The sequence below is a fragment of the Archocentrus centrarchus genome, chromosome 10 (assembly GCF_007364275.1).
Source record: "Archocentrus centrarchus isolate MPI-CPG fArcCen1 chromosome 10, fArcCen1, whole genome shotgun sequence".
Taxonomy (NCBI): domain Eukaryota; kingdom Metazoa; phylum Chordata; class Actinopteri; order Cichliformes; family Cichlidae; genus Archocentrus; species Archocentrus centrarchus.
Window position 1 is genome coordinate 21426212 of NC_044355.1, and position 22003 is coordinate 21448214.

The 22003-nt window shown below is 41.6% G+C and overlaps 1 protein-coding gene across 3 annotated transcripts; it reads left to right on the top strand.

Moving 5' to 3' along the window:
• The first annotated feature begins 1232 nt into the window (after positions 1-1232).
• On the top strand, positions 1233-21798 carry anxa6 (annexin A6). 3 transcript variants are annotated; one of them, XM_030738804.1, is made up of 26 exons: positions 1288-1438; positions 8804-8926; positions 9821-9876; positions 11730-11814; positions 11975-12069; positions 13317-13430; positions 13517-13607; positions 13697-13776; positions 13876-13932; positions 14397-14490; positions 14807-14902; positions 14984-15042; positions 15217-15339; positions 15423-15481; positions 15770-15848; positions 16455-16536; positions 16636-16730; positions 16844-16957; positions 17672-17762; positions 17853-17932; positions 18158-18211; positions 18310-18403; positions 18535-18630; positions 18759-18817; positions 20219-20356; positions 21406-21798. In XM_030738804.1, the coding sequence occupies exons 3-26, from the start codon at positions 9874-9876 to the stop codon at positions 21463-21465; spliced, it is 1998 nt and encodes a 665-aa protein (XP_030594664.1). In that variant the 5' UTR covers positions 1288-1438; positions 8804-8926; positions 9821-9873; the 3' UTR covers positions 21466-21798. The 3 variants fall into 3 exon arrangements, 2 of the variants coding, with proteins under 2 accessions (XP_030594664.1, XP_030594665.1); XM_030738805.1 differs by having other exon boundaries at positions 1292-1438; positions 20219-20341; XR_004020448.1 differs by lacking the exons at positions 15770-15848; positions 16844-16957; positions 17672-17762; ... (5 more) ...; positions 20219-20356; positions 21406-21798 and having other exon boundaries at positions 1233-1438; positions 16636-16687.
• Positions 21799-22003: the final 205 nt, after the last annotated feature.

Here is a 22003-nt window from a genome sequence, read left to right on the forward strand (position 1 = left end):
GGAAGTAATTACTGAATTTAACTCTGAAAGATCAATTGGAGAGAAAGAGTCTAAATAAATAACAGCAGTACTGAACGTAGATGTACACATAGATACATCTGTAAGATGGTTGTGAATAATTTTTTTCTCTAATGGTTAAAATTTTATTTGTGAAGAAATTCGTGAAGTCATTGTTGAAGTTAAAGGAATACTCGGCTCAACAGAGCTCTGATTCTTTGTCAGCCTGGCTACAGAGCTGAAAAGAAACCTGGGGCTGTTCTTATTTTCTTCGATCCGTGATGAATAGTAAGATGTCCTAGCTTTATAAAAGGCTTTTTTTTTTTTTTTAAATAGAGCAACAAACTCTCTTTCCAGGCTAAATGAAGATCTTCTAAGTTATTGAGACACCATCTCCTCTCCAGGTTATGGGTTACCTGCTTTCAGCTGTGCGTTTGTGAGTTCAAATTCTCAAGAAAGTACCTAAACTGTTTTTAAAAAAGAAGGAAACAGCAAAATTCATCAAAATGAAGAAGAACTGAAATAAATGCAGCACATGAGAAACAGACCAGAAACAAGCACAGTTTGAATCCTGAAAATTAACAACTGAATGTTGTTAAACACCCCTCTGCCTTTAACACGCACACAACCGAGTGACACTGGATGAGCTCGTTGACCTGTGTTTCTATGCCAAATTTAAATAATGACATACTTGAGGAAAAAATTGACTAAGGCTGGTAATCGAACCTATGAACTTCACATTACAAGGCTAAAATTTAATTGATAGAGCTAAAACCTAAAGTGGGCTGAATTCATGGAAACGAGAGCTGCTCCATCCGAAGTGGGATGGATGCCATCTCTCCTAACAAGACCAGGTTTTCCCCAGAAAGTTTCCCAGTTATCCAAAGCCCATGTCATTTATTGGACACCACTCAGACAAACAGCAATTTAAGGACAAAACACTGCTAAACATGTCACTCCTGGTTCAACTGGGGAGGGATCCAAAGAAAACTACAGAGTCCGACATTGTTTTTGCAAAGTTAGATACCTATTCAATATTAACTTTACTGACCTCCTATTGGCATAACCGGGTGCCATTACTGCCGAAATTGTTTTACCAAATTTATGTTTAGACTTAGCCAGTAGTGTGCATTGCCGAGTTGTGAAAAACGATTTGAACGGGTTGGTGGTGTACCAGGGGATTCTGTTTAGGACTATGCTTCCTCCTCAAAGTCACCAAGCCTGCCTGCTTTCCCGGCTGCTCGGGATCTGCTGAGGGAGAGCTAACGGCGGCTAAGGTACCTTGATCCGCACCGACTACAGGGGCCTGGCTACAGGATTTTCCAGGGTGCGGAGCCGAGTCTTCAAGACTACAAAAGAGGCTTCATTTGTTGCAAATACCGTTACTGCTAAAGGAGGCCGAGGAGTAGCTAGACATCTGACACAGAGCAGGAAAGTGCAGGTGAAGAAACCATACCGCTAGTAAGTCGTCTAAGAGCTAAGCTAATAGCTACACTAAGCTAATAGCTACACTAAGCTAGCGAATCCCTAAAAAACACACTAAGTGAATAATGTGAATATAATTTAAGAGATTCGGCATTGAGTATGATTAGGATAATGTTACGATGCAGCATTCAATAAACACAGACACTCAACGTGAGTTTCCAGTTTTAAACGTGTATTCAGCAAAAACGATCCGACAGGTCCTACTTCCGGGGTTTTGAGCCTAACAAAATAAAAGCAGTTGACTGCAATAACCCCGTAACATCCTCCTTTACAAAATTGGAAAGACAGTAAATCATTAAAAGAAGAAAGCCTTACTGTGACCCCATAGTGCTTGAACTAAGTGAAATCTTTAGGCAGTAATAACCAAATCTGGTTAACAACTGAAACATTTCCTGAACAGAATATAGTACATTACTCTCACCCCTTTTGTCCTATCGTTTTGACTGGTTGTCTGAAATAACATACATGTACATATACTGTAAATAACCCAGAAGTACAACCATGACACATTACAGTTTATAGATTGAGTCTCTCAGGCGGTTTAGATAGTCGCCCTGCTTTGGTGTAAGTGCCGCTGTGGTGAGGTGCTTGCTTCCCAGTGTCTGAGGAAGCCTCAGGCATGGGCCTCACAGGGCTTAGCACCACTTTTGGTGCTGGGCTGTCAGTGACATTTCCCTCTGGTGTAGGTGTGTGGAGGGGTTCAGGCCCATCCCTATCCGCCGACACTGTGGGCTCTGCTACCTTGAGGTCTATTCTGTTGCGGCGGTAGAGGGTGCCATCAACATCCACCAGGTAGGAGCGGGGTGCAACCTGGCGAAGACAGGTGCCGCTTTTCCAGCGGCCAGAAGTGTCTCCTGGCACAGGTTTCATCCTGATTGTCTCTCCTATCTCCAATTCTGGCAAGTCCCTAGCTGTTCGGTCATAAAAGGACTTTGCGAGCTGACGCCGATGGCGCAATTTCTCCGTGACACCCACCACCACGGATGGCTCTAGTAGCTTGTTTGTAACAGGTATAGAGGTCTTGAGCCTCCTTGACATAAGTCGTTGTGTTGGGCTGCTGTCCATGTTCTATGTGGGTGTATTCCTCCAGTGTAAAATAGCCTTCCATGGATCAGCTCCATCTCGTGCTGCCCTACGCAGAATGTTTTTTGCTATTTTAACAGCTGACTCTGCCTTGCCATTTGCTTTTGGGTGCCTTGGTGAGGAGGTCACATGGTCAAATTCCCAGTCAGAGGTGAATCGCTTGAATTGAGAACCAAACTGTGGGCCATTATGAGATATAACTCTGTCTGGCTGCCCGTGTCGAGCAAATTGGGACTTGCAGCGTTTAATGATGGTGTCTGCTGACAAGTCTGGGAGTAGCTCAATCTCCCAGAAGTCGGAATAGTGGTCCACAATAAGCAGATAGTCCTTCTGTCTGTGAGTAAACAGGTCCATGCTAACAATCTGCCATGGTCGTGTGGGCAGTTCATGTGACAGCATGGACTCCTTTTGCTGTTTGTGTGCATATTCATTGCAGGTGGAGCATGCGCTCACAAAATCTTTGATTTCTGCTTGCATGCTGGGCCAATATAGAGTCCTTCTGGCCTGCCGGTAGCAGGCATCCCCACCTATGTGGCTTGAGTGGATACGGGCAAGCATTTCTGGGCGCATCGCTCTGGGTATGATGACCTTCTGTCCCCTGAACAGAATGCCGTTCTGCACACTGATTTCATCGCGAAAGGGCCAGTATTCTCGTATATTGAATGGCGTGCATTCCTTTGACTCTGGCCAGCCTGTGATAACTGTGGTTTTAAGAGACTGTAGGCATTCATCCCTGTCAGTGTGCTGCCTGATCTGCTCAAGTCGTCGCTCGCTCACATTCAAGTATTCCGCCTGGTTGATGTATTGCACGTCGAATTGTGCCTGTTGCAGTGAGCAGATGGCCTGACGTTCGTAGACGGTGCCGCGGCCCGAGCAGGTAGCTGTGGCTCTGCTCAGAGTGTCACTTATGAACATCTCTGATCCTGGCTTGTATACAACTTTCAGGTTGTAGTTTTGTAACGTCAAAAGCATGCTCTGAAGCCTCTTGGGTGCATTGAGAAGTGGTTTACTGAATATGGAAATCAGTGGCTTATGATCCGTCTCGACTGAAACAACATCACGTCCGTACAGGTAGTGATGAAATCTCTGGCAGGCAAAAACAATGCTGAGGCACTCTTTTTCAATTTGTGCGTAATTTCTCTCTGTAGGAGTGAGGGCTCTTGACGCGAAAGCAACTGGTTGGCCCTCTTGCATGAGGCAGCACCCGAGTCCACTCTGGCTGGAGTCACTTTGTACTGTGACAGATCGGGTCACATCGTAATAACGCAACACTGGCATAGATGTAGCCAGTGATTTCAGCTCAGACACTGCCATGTCATGCTTGGGAAGCCAGTGCCATGTGGTGTCTTTGTCTAGAAGGCGCCGTAGTGGCTCACAGACATCTGATAGGTGTGGCATGAACTTTGCTAAGTAGTTAGCAAAGCCTACCAGACGCTGTACACCTTTCACATCCGAAGGGTTTGGCATGTCTATGATGGCCTTCACCTTCTCAGGGTCGGGCTTTAAGCCAGCGGCTGACAGGATGTGCCCGTGGAAGCGGACCTCTGCTACTTTGAACTGTAGCTTTTTTAAGCTCAGCCGCAATTTCACCTTCCTGCAGCGCTCCATCAGTGCCCGCAGGTTGTTGTCATGGTCTCTTTCTGCCACGTCTTCAGTGTCCCCGCACCCCACGACCAAAATGTCGTCTGCAATCGGCTCCACCCCCTTCAGTCCAGTCAGGAGCTCATGCTGCTTGCGTTGATAGACCTCTGGGGCCACAGACACTCCAAAAGGCAGCTTAAGCCAGCGTTTCCTGCCCCAGGGGGTCCAGAAAGTGGTCATGAGGCTGCTCTCCTCATCCAGTTTGCACTGCAAAAAGGCATGCTTGGCATCCACCAGTGTAAAAACTTTAGCCTTTGGCAGTTTATACAAAACATCCTCAAGTGTGGGCATAATGTAAAGCGAACGTTTCAGAGCCTTGTTCAAAAACTTTGGATCCAGACATATTCGTAGTTTGTCGAGCCTTTTTACTACAACCATGTTGCTAATCCACTCTGTTGGCTCTATGACATCTGTGATGTGTCCATCTGCCTGGTATTCATCCAGCTGCGCTTTGACGACTGCCTTCATTGCAATGGGGACATTGCGAGGGGCACACTGCACAGGGGGAACGGTTGGGTCTAGTTCAAAGTGAACCACCCCTGGCACAGATTCCACAGGTGAGTTAAAAACATCCCCATATTCTTTAATCAGCTGCTCTCTGGTCAACACTCTGAAGCTATTGTGTTCTACTGCATGTACCTCTGCTGGACTCCTGAACTGAATAAGACCGAGGCGTTCACAAGTGGAGCCCGACAGTAAAGGTTTCTGCTCCGTCTTAACCACCTCAAACTCTAGCCTGTGCTTTCGGCCATTAATCACACAGGCAGTTTCAAAGATGCCCATGGAGTGCAACATGTCACCGGAATACAGCTTTAATTTGGTGTTACTGGCCTTCAGTGGCGTATTGGGTGCCAATTTCATTTTGTCTTTGTGGCTCATCACATCACAGGTGGCACCTGAGTCAAGCTGACAACGTTGAGACTTCTTGTTGATTTTGATGCTTACAAACCACTTCTTCCCCTTTGTTTGCACTGCTCCTATAGACTCATGCATGTATATGTCACCATCATTCATTTCTGAACCCTCTGATGAATTATCTACACAGTTTAGCTTCCTTTCAGTCTTCCTGCTTTTCATGCACATCTTTGCAAAATGATTCATTGTGCCACATAATCTGCAGGATTTGCCGAATGCGGGGCAATGTTCTTTACCCCTGGAGTGTGCATTGCCACAGTATTTGCATGCAATACCAGCCACGGTGGCTGGGGTTGGAGCGCTCTGTTTCGAGGTGCTTGGTCTGAATCGTTGCCGGGCAACCGCGTGTACGGCTTCGGATCGAGGCGCGCACTCCATCATCTTCATGCGCATGTCAGTCTGCTCCGCTGCATGGCACATTTCAATTGCGCTAGCAAGTGTTAATGTCTTCTCTCTTAATAGCCTGCGTCTAGTGCTCTCATCTGTAATTCCCAGTACAATTTTATCGCGGATCATTTCATCCCTCAACTGACCATAATCACATGTGGCCGCTTTTTCTCTTAGTCTGGTGACAAAACTGTCAATCGATTCTCCGTCTTCTTGCGTGCATCGTCCGAACACATACCTCTCATAGATCACGTTCTTGGCAGGCTTGAAGTACTGCTCCAGTGCATCCAGTATAGCTTTAGGGTCATTTCGCTGCTCGGCCGTGAGGTTCAGATTGTGACGATAAACATGCCTGCACTCACTTCCCATCGCAGTTCGCAGCATTGCAGCTTGAACATCACCTGTCCTGTCAGCAAGACTGGTGACCAAGGCGTAGTCCTCAAATTCAGCCCTGAAGATTTCCCAGTTTACACTCCAGTCGCCCGCAAAGCTCATGGGAGATGGTGGTGGAATGTTGGCAGCCATGCCTGGCCGCGCGATCGGCGGGCGCTGGGTCACTCGTACAGTATCGCTGCTACCGTCCACTGACATTGCCCACGATAATCAGGCTATGGCAAAAGCGCAAGTTCACCGACTTCTGACACCATGTTACGATGCAGCATTCAATAAACACAGACACTCAACGTGAGTTTCCAGTTTTAAACGTGTATTCAGCAAAAACGATCCGACAGGTCCTACTTCCGGGGTTTTGAGCCTAACAAAATAAAAGCAGTTGACTGCAATAACCCCGTAACAGATAAAGCACGTTAAGATTACACTATGAAATAAGTCCTTATGTAGATTAATCGAGCTACACAAAATACCACTGTACTCTGTAACAGGAACGGGATGCGATATGATACCCAGTGACAGACAATTGAGATGCAAATATTTTAGCATCATAGCCCTGCTTTGATGCTAAAATACTATCACTGGTTGGTTTAAGTTACAAAAATGTAATGTTAAATGAAAAAATATAGATATAAAAATCACTGTTGTATAATGAAGTATATTAAATGAGAACCCAAATTCAACATACAAAGGCAGAGTTAATTTATTTGGCTGATAAAAGTCCAAACGAAAACTCAAAGTCCTAGATACAAAGTAGCAAAATCCAGACACCACAAAGAAACACAGAGGAGAAGGGCAGGCATGAATGAGGCTTTAAATACACACAAAGAGGGCAATCAGGGAGGAGTGGAAACACCTGGGTAACAGAAAGCCGCTGAAACTAATCAAAGACAATGAGACAGGGGAAGTAAAACTTAATACAAGACAAAAGACAGAGTACCCGAAATAAAAAAACAAAAACAAAAAATAAACAAAGTGACTACACACAGAGACAAGAGCCTAATACACTTAAATTTGACACAGAAGGATGCAAGGGAGAAGGCTATGAAAACAAAAGAAAAACACAGATTATACAAAATAACCCCTAAGCAAAATTACTGATGCCAATTTCACGGAACAAAAAACTAAGAGTCAAGATACAAAGGAATATGAACGTCAAATATAACGATAACAACCTAAGAACCAAAAAGAATACCCAATAAGCAAGAATTAAAAGCCTGAATATTCAGCGTCAAAGACCCAGGACCATGACAATCATAGACTCATGCTTGACAAAATGTTTATTAGTCATTAAATATTTCAGCTGTTTTAAATACATAACACAATTTAAATGATGTAAATTTGAAATTGTTTTAGTTACAACAATACATAAAATGATTAATATGCATTAATATAGATTTTGCGATTTCCCATCTCATCCAGAATTGGGTTCTCATGTTGAGTGTGCAGTGCATCTTCAAAGCACAAGAGGTCACTATGCAACAAATACATGTCATCATTGCCACTTCCACCAGTGTTTTCCTCATCTGGTCCCCTCTGTCTTTCAACACTGGTTGAGGAAAGATGAAAAAGAATACACTAAAAGAGAGGAAAACTAAAGAATAAAGGAAAAATTCTCTGTGGACTTTCTACAAAGTGTCATTCATATTATTCACAAATCAAAGCTCAAGCCACTGACAGTCAGGCTTTGCTATGTAATCTATCTTTTTTCTTCTGTCATCTTTGACAGAAGAAAACATCTACTTCAAAATTCATAGTACCAGAGGCACAGGTGGACCAAAACATATTATTCAAGTAAGAGAGAGTACAAAATACAAAATCTGAAAAAGAACATCTCTTCCTTTTTAAACTGGCTGATCAACGTACACAGGATTATCTGATTGGTATTATCTAAAATGTTGCTGAAACATCACTACAGATCTTAATAGAAAGCGCCTCACCATCATTATCTTGTCTTTCCCTGCTGTAAACATAGCATGCCTATCTCTACTCCCAGCCTTTGAAGATAACAAGTAGGATTTAAGATTTTGCATGTTAATCTTGTGTCCTCATCTTCTCTGCCTCCCTGTGCATAATATGATCTATAACTTGCATTTGAGCGCAATAAATGACATCATTTATCAAACACACTAGATTAGGTATAGATTTTAGCACATTTTCCTCCACCAAATGAAATACTGAGTCATGCTTTTGCTAAGCGGGGCACTGGACTGCCTGTGAGAGGCGGGGCTTCCTGTAAGTCACCTCTAGTTTCTCATCATCTCTTCCATCACCCCTCTCCACATGTGGTGGCACCATGAATGAATGAATCAACGCAGGGGCAAAAAAAAAAAAACACAAAAACGATGACAGGAAATACACACGTAACACGCAAACTTGTGGTTTAAACATGCATTCCAGGAATACAGTAATGAATCTGAAAGTCATTTTACTGTCATACATGAAGGGCCAATCAACCCCCCCCCCCCCCCCCCCACACACACACAACTTACTGGAGGTCTCCTGACAGGACAGAAATAGAGCAGACTAGTTCTCGCATTAGTGTCTGAAAGCTGCCCTCTGTTAAGATCAGACTCGCAAGCATGTGACAAAGTTCAGAAACTCACAGGTGAAACACGGACGTTTTCGCGTCAGTGGGTTTACGTATAAGAAAGAAAGGTACATGTTTTTTGATCCGTTTGAAAAAGAAGTAATGATAAAACGCACTTTTTAAATTAAGGTGTAGGTGGAATAATCAAAATGAGCAGCATTCGAGTATTACCCGGTCACATCTAGACCCATATTTGAAGCATTTTCTTGTATTAAGACCATATCATATTACTCCTCTCTCTCTCTCTCTCTCGCTCTCGCGCCTGCGCGCGCGCTCCCACTCTCTCATGGCAAACACGCGTTCACGCCGCGCTAGAACGCGCTAGTCACACGTCACTGAGGACAAGTAGCGGGCCGGCCTGGATTCATCGGACCCGAGGAAGACAGACTGGGAGAGAAACCACCACCGCTCTACACGCATACTTCCTGCATAGAGAAGGTAAGCTGCTCTTCTGCTTTTCGTTGTCTGCTCAATACAGCATCAGAAATTGATAGAAGCGTTTGCTGAGACGTCAATTTTAAATGTGCCTCTGCAGAAAGAGAGACATCATCAAATTCAAGTCAGAGAACGTTTTAGAGAGAATTTTAATTCAGAAAAATAGTCTGTAGTTAGATTTTGTTAAAGTCTCAGAAGTGTGGGGTATAGAGAGTGGGGTGTGGCCCTGTATATATAGAGGCCCAGCCCCCCCAGACCTGGATTCTGACATTAAGTTTGTGTGCTATTTTGGGAAAGCCTCACTCCAGTCTTAAAAAAAACAGGACACCATTTCAAATCTTGATTGAGAACGCTTTTCCCCCTCTTTTTAAAAACTAAATTGGCATAAAATGTAATTACTTAAAAAAAAAAGTTTATTTGTGTGTAAATCCAGTGTTGCCTGCTTCTATACTGTGATTCACTGTAGTCAGTATAGAAAAGGTAGCACAAGTAGTTCTCTGTAGTAGTTGTGGCTCAAAATGTTTACCTTGTCTGAATGACTGCATTGCAGCCAGAGTATAACTCAATGGAAAATGTGCCTATAGCTTTCTTGCAAGTTTAAGTAACACATTCTATGCATCATTGTATTTTTGTGTGAATTGGAGGTTGAGTCTAATAGAAAATAGGCCCCCTGTGTGCTTTTTCCTGCTGTGTTCTTGCTAAGAATTGCACTAGGTAGCCAACAGCCTGAGCACCGAACAGCTCACCTCTTTGCATTTGCTCAGGACAGGAGAGATTGTCATGGCGTGCAACATAACTTCACCCAAAGCTGAGGTGAAGGACACCTTTCACAGGCCAGGCGTGTTTTGCAATGCTGATATCTAAGCCCTGCCTCAGCATTTCTGTCTTTCCCTTTAGGCCTGAAACTATTGATTCCTGAGCAGTGTTGACACATAAGACCAAATATAGAGATGGTAAGTGGACAAGACCTTGCTCATGCGGTGTTGTATCATGTTGGCTATAATCAAACTGCACACCAGATCTTGTATCGGTGCAGCAGAATGGATTGTTTTGTGTGACAGTGAATGAGGCATGGATAGAGTGAGGCTGCCATCTGCCACCATGTGAGCCCTCCGCATCATAAAGACAGCAGTGTAGGGTGTCAGTGCTACCTGTGGCACCTAGATATACCTGACAGCATTTTTCCAGAATGACTTTGTAAAATTATTTAAGGTTTAACACAAACTAACTCTTAACTATATTAAAGTTTGGGCATCAGAGGAAACAAGCTGCACTTATAGGAAGGAGGAATGGATGGAAATTAACTTAATATTATTAAATCCATATTAGTCCCTTTCATAAGAACCATGATTTTTTTTAGTTAGTCTGTTTCTAGGGGCTTGTGTTTGTGGCCCTGTTGCCATGTGGGTGAAGCTCTTCAGCTGTCCTGAAGAGTGATGTTAAGCAGCGTATCAGAGCATGTGCAGTGGCCTCTTTAGCAGGGTGGAGAGCACATTTTGGCTGAGAGCCTCAATGCAGCAGTAATCTCGGCAGCAGCTGCTGCAGTTATTATACAGTCATTCAAACCTGAGGGGTGGTGGGGCGTAGGTGCCCTTCCTGACATTTTTAGGCATTTTTTTAAATCATTGCACATTAGACATACTGATGTGTAAAAGTTCTGTGTGCAACCTGACCCACTCTATTTTCTTACCCCTGCACAAACAGACAGGCAGCATACACACCCTCTGATCTGTTGGGGGTGGGACAAGTGCAAATAGTCAGCTGCTGTCACTGCTGCTTCACCACTCCACTACTCTCACCATACAAGGGAGTATGAGTTTAAATAATGCAGTGTTAGAAAATGAATATAAAGTGCAAGTTTGTGAACCTCAAAAAGCAAAGTGTATGATACCCCATTAAAAAAAATAAATAAATAAAAGGGTTACTGGGGTGGAAGTGAGCAGCATATGCAAAGACTGAACAGAGTCAGCCCCATGGCTGTTTCTACACATTTGCAGCATGCAAATGTGGCTGGAAACGTGAGATCCTCTTCTCTCGTTAGTTTTGGTAGGCTCCTTTTTTCTAAGAAACACTAAACTGATTTGTTGATGTGTAAAATGAATAATGCTCACAATTATGGTGTTTTAGCACACTAACATTTGGTTATTAATCAGCACAGAAACACGATCACATTCGGTTGAGGCTGAATGGAATGTTAATAGTTTTGCAGGCATGCATTGAACAAATATATAATCTGACCTGTTGACAGAGTAAGATGAAAAAAAAGTGAGTGGAATTCATCCTAACAGGGACATTAATGGACCAGATTTCTTGTCCGTGGAGACTAAAAAACAGAAATGTTAATGCCATATTGCAGTAGTGGAAAACTGAGAGAATATTTGCACCACATTTCATGGCAGTCCACTTAACAGTTGTAAAATGCCATCTCTAGAACCACATTGATGTTTATTTGCTACATTAACAATACTAATGCAACATATTTGTGCCATATCGGGAATTATAGGCCTTTGTTATTGCTCTGGTGGCCAGTAGCCTCACCTCTGTAGCCACTGATCAGTGTCATTACTATATTATTTATCTTTTTGGTTTATTGTTATTATTATAATTCCCCGTCCCCACAAATATCTTGAACAATAGAGCATGGATGTCATGTGATCATGTCACTCTTTATTTAAATGTGAAAGAATAGCATGTCTATGTTGTTATATCTCAGAGCTGACAGCACTCAGGACATTACGGCACATTTGAATCATCTTACCTGAAAATGCTTCATGTTTAGATTTATTTGAACTGTTTTCTCTTACAGGTGTTCAGAGGCACAATAACAGATGCTCCAGATTTTGACCCCACTGCTGATGCTGAAACTCTTTACAATGCTATGAAAGGCATTGGTGAGTGCTTCACACCTCCGTGATTCTCTGCCATGGGGGTGTAAAGGTCATCATTTATCCTCCCCTCTTGGCAGCTGAATCATCACTCTAAGAATTTCCCAATGCACTCTAAGATGGGTTTTTTGGTCTTTGCTGAAAATGTTCATTTTGTCTTTCTTAGGTAGTGATAAAGAGGCCATCTTGGACCTTGTCACCTCTCGAAGCAATGCGCAAAGGCAGGAAATCAGCGCAGCTTACAAAAGCAGCTTTGGGCAGGTAAAAAAAACACATTTTTAATTGCTACAGTTGCGGTCAGAAGTTTACATGTGCTCATCATGGGCATGAATTTCATGGGACATGTTCTTTTACAGGGTGGAAGGATTGCACAGCAGACATCTTTAATGACTTTAAAAACAAGAATTTTGCAAGTTTTAATTTATTTTGGATTTTCTCTAATCAACCTAGCCTAAAAAGTATTTTTTTTGACAGCACTCATTGGATTGACCAATACTCAGAGCAATAGAAAAGTCAGAGGAACTCAGTGAAGATCTAAGAAGGAGAAATGCAGTTTTACACAAGTTAGGAAGCTCTCTTAGAGCTATTTCTAAACAGCTGCAGATTCCAAGATCACTGGTTCGAACAATTGTACTTAAGCACAAGTTATTCCAGTGTGTCACCACTTTGTCAAGGTCTGGAAGAAGACCCAAACTGTCACCTACAGATGAGAAGAAATTGGTTAGGATATTCAGGAACAACTCAGGAACCACCAAGGCTCAAGCCTGTCATAAACTGGAAACTGCTTTCAAACCAATGAGCATTTACCAAGTGTTAAGCGTGGTGGTGGCAGCGTCATGCTCTGTGGCTGTTGTGAAGGAGGACTATCTCCAAATTCTTTAACTTTACCTCAGATCAACAGCTAGATGGTTGAAACGTGGACACAATTGTGTGTTCATGCAGAACAATGATCCCAGACACACATCATTCAGTTTTGGAGTGGATAAAGCAGGTTAACATTAAGCTTTTGGACTGAACTTCCCAAAGCCCGGACCTCAACCCTGTTGAATATTTGTGGACTACACTTAAAGGCTGGGCCTGTGACAGGAAAGCAACCAATGTAGTCAAATATTCAGCCAGAATTGTGCAAGAAGTGTGTTGATGGATACCAAAAGTGTCTGGTCGAAGTGCAACTTGCTAAGGGACATTTAACCAAATATCAGTGGGGGATGTATTTGAGCTTCTATGTATACTTTTGATTCTGTGTGGATTAGAGAAAATACAAAATTTTGAAGTCATTAAAGATGTATGCTCTACAATCATTCCACCCTGGAAAAAGAAGAGCTCAAAAAAATCCTTAAAAGCCTGAAATTCCCATGACATTCATGCCCATGATGAGTTTCTGTAAACCTCTGACCAAATCTGTATTTTCCAGAGATGGCTTACATATTATACTGTAACCTTTAAAGCTAAAGATGGCATTTCTAAGTCCAGCATCATCTTATATATGTGAAATGCTCTTTCATCAGGACCTGATTGATGATCTGAAATATGAGCTCACAGGAAAATTTGAGCGTCTCATTGTCAGTCTGATGAGAACCCCGGCTTACCATGATGCCAAAGAAATCCATGATGCAATCAAAGTAAGACAGCCAAAGTGTGAGTTGCTCTCACGCTGCATTAAATGAGGCAGAAACTTTAATATTCACCTTCATACTCTTATTTTAAGGGTGCTGGAACAAATGAGAGATGCCTGATTGAAGTCCTGGCTTCTAGAAACAACAGACAGATACATGACATGGTTGCAGCATACAAGGACGGTAAGATATTTTATCTGAGATGTCACTTGAAGTAAACAAATGCTGTATTAGCATCTGGCAGCATTTAAAACTGTCGTCTCTGTATGCAGCCTATGGCAGAGACATGGAGGAGGATGTAATCGCAGACACTTCAGGCCACTTTAAGAAGATGCTGGTTGTTCTACTTCAGGTCAGTTGACTGAGCAGGAAAGTCTAAAATGCTTTAACCACTGTACCTTTAAACGCTGACTGATCAGCAGTGTGTTGTTTTGATTCGATTCAATTCCAGGGGACCAGAGATGAGTCAGGAGTAGTGGATGCAAACCTGGTGGAGCAGGACGCCCAAGTGAGCATTTAAACATTTCATGACCAACATAAAAGCAAAACATGCACATGCTGTTTGACTTTATATAGCCTTTGTTTGAAAAGTAATCAAAGTGCCCTGTGGTAAGACCATCTTTTACTTTGCTTTGAAAGTATCAAATTAGTGGCAATGCTGAATGGCCTCTGTCCCTTTAACATTAATTACTTTAGTACTTCAGTATAGCGCTAACAGCTCTGCAGCTACAATAATTAGCTTAGCAAGTTTGCTTGCATTCCTTTTTTCATTAAGACTAAACATAAAAGCGCATGTGAACCAAGTGTTTTAGGAATCCAGGAATAGTTAAAAAATATTTAATTTTATGTGCAGTGGAAATTTGGTATATTAATGAAACGGCTTCCTATAACACTGTGATAAACCTCAGACCTGCAAAATAAACATTCTTTTTTAATGATCTGACTCATCCTTGTTTTCTCAACTCTCTGTAGGACCTGTATGCAGCTGGAGAGGAACAGTGGGGGACGGACGAGGCCAAATTTATCATGATCCTGGGAAACCGTAGCGTGGCCCACCTCCGCATGGGTGAGCACAGTTCTCAGAGAAATTAGCACAACAGGGAGGCTTTCAAGTCATTCCCACTGTGACCTCAAGTGACTCAGAAGGCGATGGCACAGTAGAAGCTGAAACTGCTCACAGTAATACTCTTCTGCTACTATGTATGTTATCAAAACTTGCTGACATGCTTAATAATACAGTGCTGATGTTTAGTTATTTACCAGGACAATAATTTTGGTAAAATCTGGGAGTAATTAAAGTACAAGGACAAACTCAACATTTAACACAGTAATGGCCCAGAAGGATGAGATTAATAATTCTGTACAATATTGTCTTCGTTTAGTTTTTGATGAATATGAGAAGATTGCAGAGATGAGCATTGAGGACAGCATTAAGAACGAGCTGTCCGGAGACTTTGAAAGGCTGATGCTGGCCGTTGGTAGGAAATACACTCAAAGTACCGTTATACTTTACACTGTCAATTTAACACAGTGCTTAATTTTGGCATTTTTCCTCATAGTCCAGTGCGTCAGGAGTGTTCCCATGTTCTTTGCCAAGCGCCTCTACAAGTCAATGAAGGTAAACACAAGTGGCTGTTCAGTTGGGTTCCAGTCTGTTTATAGACAGCTAGGCCTCACTGGTACAGTTATGATAAATTTGGTCTTGTTAGTGACAGATTGCAATCCAGTGTATGTTGATAATATTATATATTAACTCAAATAGCTCAGGATGACTTAACTGTTGTCTCTCCAGGGTCTCGGTACAGCTGACAACACTCTGATCCGGATCATGATTTCTCGCTCTGAAATTGACATGCTGGACATTCGGGAGTGTTTCCGCCTCAGATACGAGAAGTCACTTTATAACATGATTAAGGTGAGAGAAACGTGTACAGCATGTTTTATGTGCACTCAGTATGTGAATGTAGACCACTTACATGATTTACATTTGCAAACCAGGATGATACATCGGGGGATTACAAGAGGACTCTGCTCAACCTGTGTGGAGGGGATGATGAGTAAGTTTTAGGCTGGCTGCATCCAGAAGGGGGTGCTAGAGGACCATTTTAAGTCATTATTGGGGTTTTTTTTGTTTAAACTCCATGAAAGGTTTATTGTCCTAATGGTTGCTGAGGCTAAAGGGAACTCCTAAGTGAATCTGATATTTGAACATTGCCTCAAAGTAAAATAAACTTGTCTTGCAGAGACTTTAGTTTAGTCTTCTTCCTAGAAATGTGCCCAATATTTACTGCTTGAGGTTCTGGCTTTGCTGAGTGTGCTATGTTTTGTCAAACTGCTCATTGCAGCTTAGCTGGAGAATTCTTCCCTGAAGCTGCTCAGATAGCCTACAAGATGTGGGAATTAAGTGCCATGACCAGAGTGCAGGTTTGGGCCCAATCTGCTCCCACTTTAGATGTGTGATTGCATGTTTGCCTTGGCAGAGCCTTGTATCTCAACTACCTGCTGGCCCTGTAGTGATGTGCTGTAGCAATATGCTAACACTCTCATGTCTACACAGCGAAGGCTTTGTGTAGATGTGATCAGAATGTTTTTCACTGAAATACAGATACTTTTTGTTAGAATGAACTCTCCAAACCCCCATTTGGAGAGTGAATGTCAGAACGATCTCAGCATTTTTGACAACAATAGGCTGTCTCACTAATGCTTCCTGAAACTGAGCTGTTTTTCATCCTACCAACCTTTTGCATTGTTAGTGCTGTCATGAATTCTAAACTCAAGAGGGCACCCGCCCCCTCAAATGTCAAGAGATTATTATCATAAAACCAAATGTGTTCCTTCATAATTTATCAGTTAAAAAAAAATCTTGAATAACAAATTATTTAATTTTGCATGCTCTGCAGACTTCTTTGTGTTTTTTTTTTTTTCAAGCTTACAGATATGCATTTAATTGAAGGATATTAGTCAGTGTATCAGTGTATCTTTTGATTTCTAATTGTCATTCTTTCAATTTTGGAATTTGCACTACCTCAGCTGAGGCCTACAGTCCGCCCGGCGACTAATTTTGACCCTGCTGCTGATGCACAAGCACTGAGAAAAGCCATGAAGGGATTTGGTATGCAAACCTTGAAAAAAATAAAACACACTGACACTACTGTGGCAACTTTACAAAACTTATTTTTTACATATGTTATTTCCTCTTTCTTGACAACAGGAACGGATGAAGATACAATCATTGATATTGTTGCACGGAGAAGTAATGCCCAGAGACAAGAGATCAGACAGGCCTTCAAATCCCTACTGGGAAGGGTAAGACAGAGGAATGATAGAAAATATGCCTAAATCAAAAATGAATGGCAATGCAACTTCCTTGTCACACATCTTCCACTGGATATGACAACTCACTTTGTTTGGTTTTCCAGGATCTGATGAAGGACCTGAAGTCTGAACTGTCAAAGAACTTAGAAAGGCTGATAATTGGGCTAATGCTGACCCCAGCTGAGTTTGATGCCAAAATGATGAGAAAAGCAATGGAGGTAAAGTAGGAGTTAAACCAAAACACCCACTGATTTCTTTCTTAAATGACACTCCTGTAGTAAAGTGCTGGCATGTTACACTTCTGTGTGCGGTAAACACAGGGGAGCACATGGATCACATCTTAACCCTGCATACATGTTACCTGTTTCCAAGCACGCGGTGGTTGATGTTTTGGCACAGAGGGCTGTCGTTGCCTGAATGTTGTTGCCATGAAATATTTTAAAGTCAAATAAATGTATTTATAACTGGATTTCCTTATGTGGCAAACCTGACTCATCCTCTGCTCTCAGCAGACATTAGTTGCATGCAGATGGTGTTTCATAATTGTTTGTGTCCTTGTTTTGTGCATTTTAAAGTATTTAAATGTAATAATTTGGTTATTTGAAGACAAACAGTCAAATTTTCAGTTAGTATGGGAACTGGACACGTGACACCTGTTTGTAGCAAAATGAAGTCTTGGATGGTCACAAGAACTTAGAAATCCAATCTCTTATTTAGAGTTAAAAATCCAGCTAAAGTGTGAAACAGGCTTCACAAAGCACTTCCTCTTTGGTTCACATACAGTAATCAGTGTAGAGTTAGGAAGTCAGGTTACTTTAAAAAAAAATAGTGACCAAAATAGCAAAACATAAAGCTCATGCTAGCTTTTTTCCTAGGTTTATGGTACGGTTTATCTTACTTTTTTATATTTTTATTTTGCTTTATTTCAATAGGGGGCTGGGACTGATGAGCATGCTCTCATTGAGATCCTGGTTACCAGGAGCAATCAAGAAATACATGCCATGAATGCTGCCTATCATAGTGGTGAGTTTGGCACCAAATTAAGGCTGAAAAAATATCAGTTTCTTGTCCTTAAAACCTTTTTCAGTTCCTGTAATATCTCATACTTCACAGCCTATAAGAAGTCTCTGGAGGACGCCATTCAGTCAGACACATCAGGCCATTTCTGTCGCATCCTCGTGTCTCTCGTGCAGGTAATGTCTATCATCATCATGAGAACTCAGACAGTGTGTAATTTCCACGCCCACTCACCAGTTGCAGTCTGGTTTGTGTTCTCTGCTACACATAGGGCCTATTTAATCCCCTCCATAAATGTCTCTTTTAGTGTCTTAAAAAATAAAAGAACATGTTCTTAGTTAACCACTAGTCTTACAAAGCTGAGCAACACTAATTTGCATTTAACCTCCTTTGCTGTTCAGGGTGCAAGAGAGGAGGGCCCCACTGATGTTGAAAGAACTAATGCGGATGCTCAGGTAAACGAATGCATCCTTTTCTTTATTGTGTTCAGATACGAAATGGAAGAAGAGATTTAAAAGTTTTGTGTTCCCATTGTTCTTCCTGAACGTATCAGGAACTTGCCGATGCATGCAATGCCGACTCAGATGACATGGTGATGAAGTTTATGAGCATCCTGTGCACCAGGAGCTTCCCGCATCTCAGGAAAGGTAAAGGTCATCACAGATATGTAGGTCACAGTGATCTTTGTAAGTGCTGATGTATGTTCATCTTAAATTTTTCTAACAAAATGCAGTGGATTCAGGTCATGATAGGTCATCGTGCTCTTTACTGTTCACAGTATTCCAGGAGTTCGTCAAATGCACCAACAAGGACATTGAACAGATTATTAAGAAGGAAATGTCTGGAGATGTGAAAAACGCCTTTTATGCAATAGGTAATAACTGTTTTTCACTGTAGGTTTCATTCTGTTTTACTTTCAAGTATACCACAGCTGATACTGTTGACAAAATCCATTCTGGGCGACAGCTTCTCAGCCTTTGCTCATTTATCCTTTCTTTGCAGTCCGCAGTGTGAAGAACCAGCCCTCTTATTTTGCAGATCGCTTGTACAAAGCCATGAAGGTATGTTGGTAGTAGGGCTGCAATGATTAGTCGACATTGTTGACAATAATCGACAATAAAAATAGTTGACGACGAATTTAATTGTTGATAATAGTCGTTTATTATTACTGGTGATTTTTTTTTTTTTTTTTTAGTAGTGAGACATCTTCCTGTCCGTCTATCATGCTTCACACATGCGCAATCCGATTGTTAAGTGATGACGTAGAATTCCATTTCCGGGTCCAAACTGTCACGTGATCAATTTGCTTCAATGCCGTGTCCCTGGTTGTTTTAACTCGAAAAAAACACACTCAGCTGTGATTTTACCGATGAGAAAGAGAAGCGGAAATGGCTGCAGTTGATAAGGTATGTTAGAATCATCTTTAATAGTGACAAGTCATTGGTTATTCCCATAGACATATATACGTAGACCCCTCGTTGACTGGGTTGGCCCGCTGATGTGGCGTAACAGTGTGACCGCCATATTGGAGGAGGCAAAGCTGCGGACTAATCCAAGTGAATGGAGTGATCTTCATAAAGCGCCTTTCTACAAAGTTATTTAAATTAATGCGTTCATTCACACATTCAAATATGCACTAATATACACTGGGAAACTGTTAGGCACAAAAAAAATAATTTTGTTGTCAAAATGTTAGAATGGCCAAATACGATCAAAAACAATTCGTCAGTATTACCTGTGAAAGGTAATCCCATGTGATCCCGTTTTGATTGTAAAATGGTTCGAAAAATTCCATACAGCATCAGAGTGCAGCATCTCTCTCATATTATGTTGGCCGCTTTTGCCTCCTCCAATATGGCGGCGATGTTGACATACGAGTCAGCGCTCAATGCGGCGTCTACGTATATATGTCTATGGTTATACCATTGTTGTTTATTTAGAAACATTTGGACCCAGAAATTACGTCAGACTTAAAGACCGGATAGTGATGGGGGATACTGTGAAACTGTGCCAACTTTGTATTACAGGGACGAAAAACTACTCTCTATTTTTTTTAATGGTTGGAAAAATGGACCGTTAAAGTTATATCAGCAGCAAACCTGATTAAAAGTTTTGAATGAAGTATGTGTTTACTACCACATTTTAAATAACCTTATGCAAAATGTAAAAGCTGATAGCTAAATAAGTGCCATTTCATAATTATGTGATTCATAATCCGATTAGTCGACTAATCATTTCAGTAGCCGATGACTAATCAACTATCAAATTAGTCATTAGTTGCAGCCCTAGTTGGTAGTGCTTGCCATCCTGCAGAATGTCATCTGGGCACTGGATGCCAGACATAAGTGATTAGGCCACTTTTATCAGTGCATGCAATACATTTAGACTTTGTGCTCTCAGCCAGCAGCATCCTCTGTAGTCTAAATCAGAATATACAAAGTATTTATTGATCTCCTCTGCAGGGTCTCGGTACAGATGACAGAGCACTGATTCGCATCATGGTGTCCCGTAGTGAGATTGACCTTTTCAACATTCGAAAAGAGTTCAAGGAAACGCATGATGCCTCCCTCCATGAATTCATCCAGGTAGAAACTATGATTGTAAGTCAGTCTTTGTCTACTAACACCCCTGTTTGGCTTGCTGTGTTCACGTGTGACTTGTGTGTCTGTGGAGTTTTGGTTTAATTGCTTTGTCCTGCTCTGTGCAGAGCATGCGATGCACATCCTCCTCCTGTTGCTGCGGTAAGGTGGTGGGGTACGGTAATCTATAGCTTTCTGCGGTGGACTATGGGTCTGTGGCCACAACACAGCTGTTTAGGAATTTCCCTCTTGCATGCTTCCTCTATCTCTGTTGTGTGATTGGCTGGCAGTCACAGAGACAGGAAGTTCCTAAAAGCAGTTCTATAATAACTTACAGATGAAATCATTGTGACACAAATAAAAACAAGCAAGCAGGCTGCACTGGATTGGTTTGGAAAACACATTTCCAGATTATGCAACAGCAAGGATTGCTTTATGTTGTTTTTATAAAATGTGCAAATAAATAATTGATTCATTTGGTTTAATTGCATATTTTCAGTTGGCTAGTTTCAGTTACAAAAGCGGTTTCAATTTGAGCAATTTCTCAAATGCTACATTTGTGCATGTTTTGAGAAATATGCTTATTTACGTTCCTGCAAGAGTTTCGGGAGAAGCTTCAAATCCCATGGCTACGCTTGTAAGCCTCCTTCCACCACCTCTTAAAGCCAACAGGAGATTTTTTTTTTTTAGTGCTGATTGGTTGAATTTATTACCTCTGGAAAATGCCAGGCTGTTTTACCCTTGTTTCTAAAATGTATACAAATTTAAGCTAACCAGTTGCCCTGTACAGTTTCACTTTTGCCGTACAAATGTGAAATCCTGATCAAGATTATAAAGTAGAAATCTTTATCGACTGTATGAGTGTCAGCTGATAAACAGGGGAAATTCCACTTTTAACTTCTTTGTTGATATAGGCTGGTTTCACAGCTTTTCTTCTGCATTTGCCTATTGTGTGAGTCAGAAATAAACACTGTCTTATAAATAATAACCAAATTTTTTTTTACATTAATTCCATCTCCCTCTGTGTCTGTCTGTTTTTTTTTTTTCTCTCTTTTTCTGTCCATGCACAGGGTGACACTTCAGGAGACTATCGCAAAACCCTGCTGATTCTCTGTGGAGGGGAAGATTAACCCAGTTATAGCCCTGCTGCAGCTCAGTTCGCAGACTTTAGTGACCACAAGACTGTTGACAGAGTGAAACTGTGGTCGTTCATGTCAGCATCTTTTCTCAGTGTTCTAACTGCTGCCACTCCTCAGCCAAATCAAGTGACCTATGACCTCTCAGCTTTGCAAGCCAGTTTTCTGCACGCACATCTCATCTTCCTGCCCAGCAGATGATGCCATTCTTTGTTTTTTTTTTTTTGTTTTTTTTTAACAGAGTTACATGTTCACAAAGATCATCGTGTTGTAGTGTATTTGACAAGTAGGTGCAGTGCCTTTAGTTTGTAGCCTGTCCAACAAATACTGTGATTTAAAGGTAGCACATACCTGAATAATAAAAAAAGATATAAATATAATTGAAAAGTGTTGTAATTTTTATTTTGTGCTACATGTTATTACAGTTGTTAATTCTTATCAGACCACACCTTCTCTTGCTGTACTTTCTTTATGCGTGGGTTCCTGTATTTGGCAAGGCAATTTAATAATTAACCATGCTGATACTGGCAAC

What these genes read in the sequence shown, in the direction of transcription:
- anxa6 (XM_030738804.1), top strand. An exon ending in CAATGCTATGAAAGGCATTG is followed by an intron (nt 11,815 to 11,974) that starts GTGAGTGCTTCA and finishes TGTCTTTCTTAG; the next exon opens with GTAGTGATAAAGAGGCCATC. An exon ending in AAATCCATGATGCAATCAAA is followed by an intron (nt 13,431 to 13,516) that starts GTAAGACAGCCA and finishes TCTTATTTTAAG; the next exon opens with GGTGCTGGAACAAATGAGAG.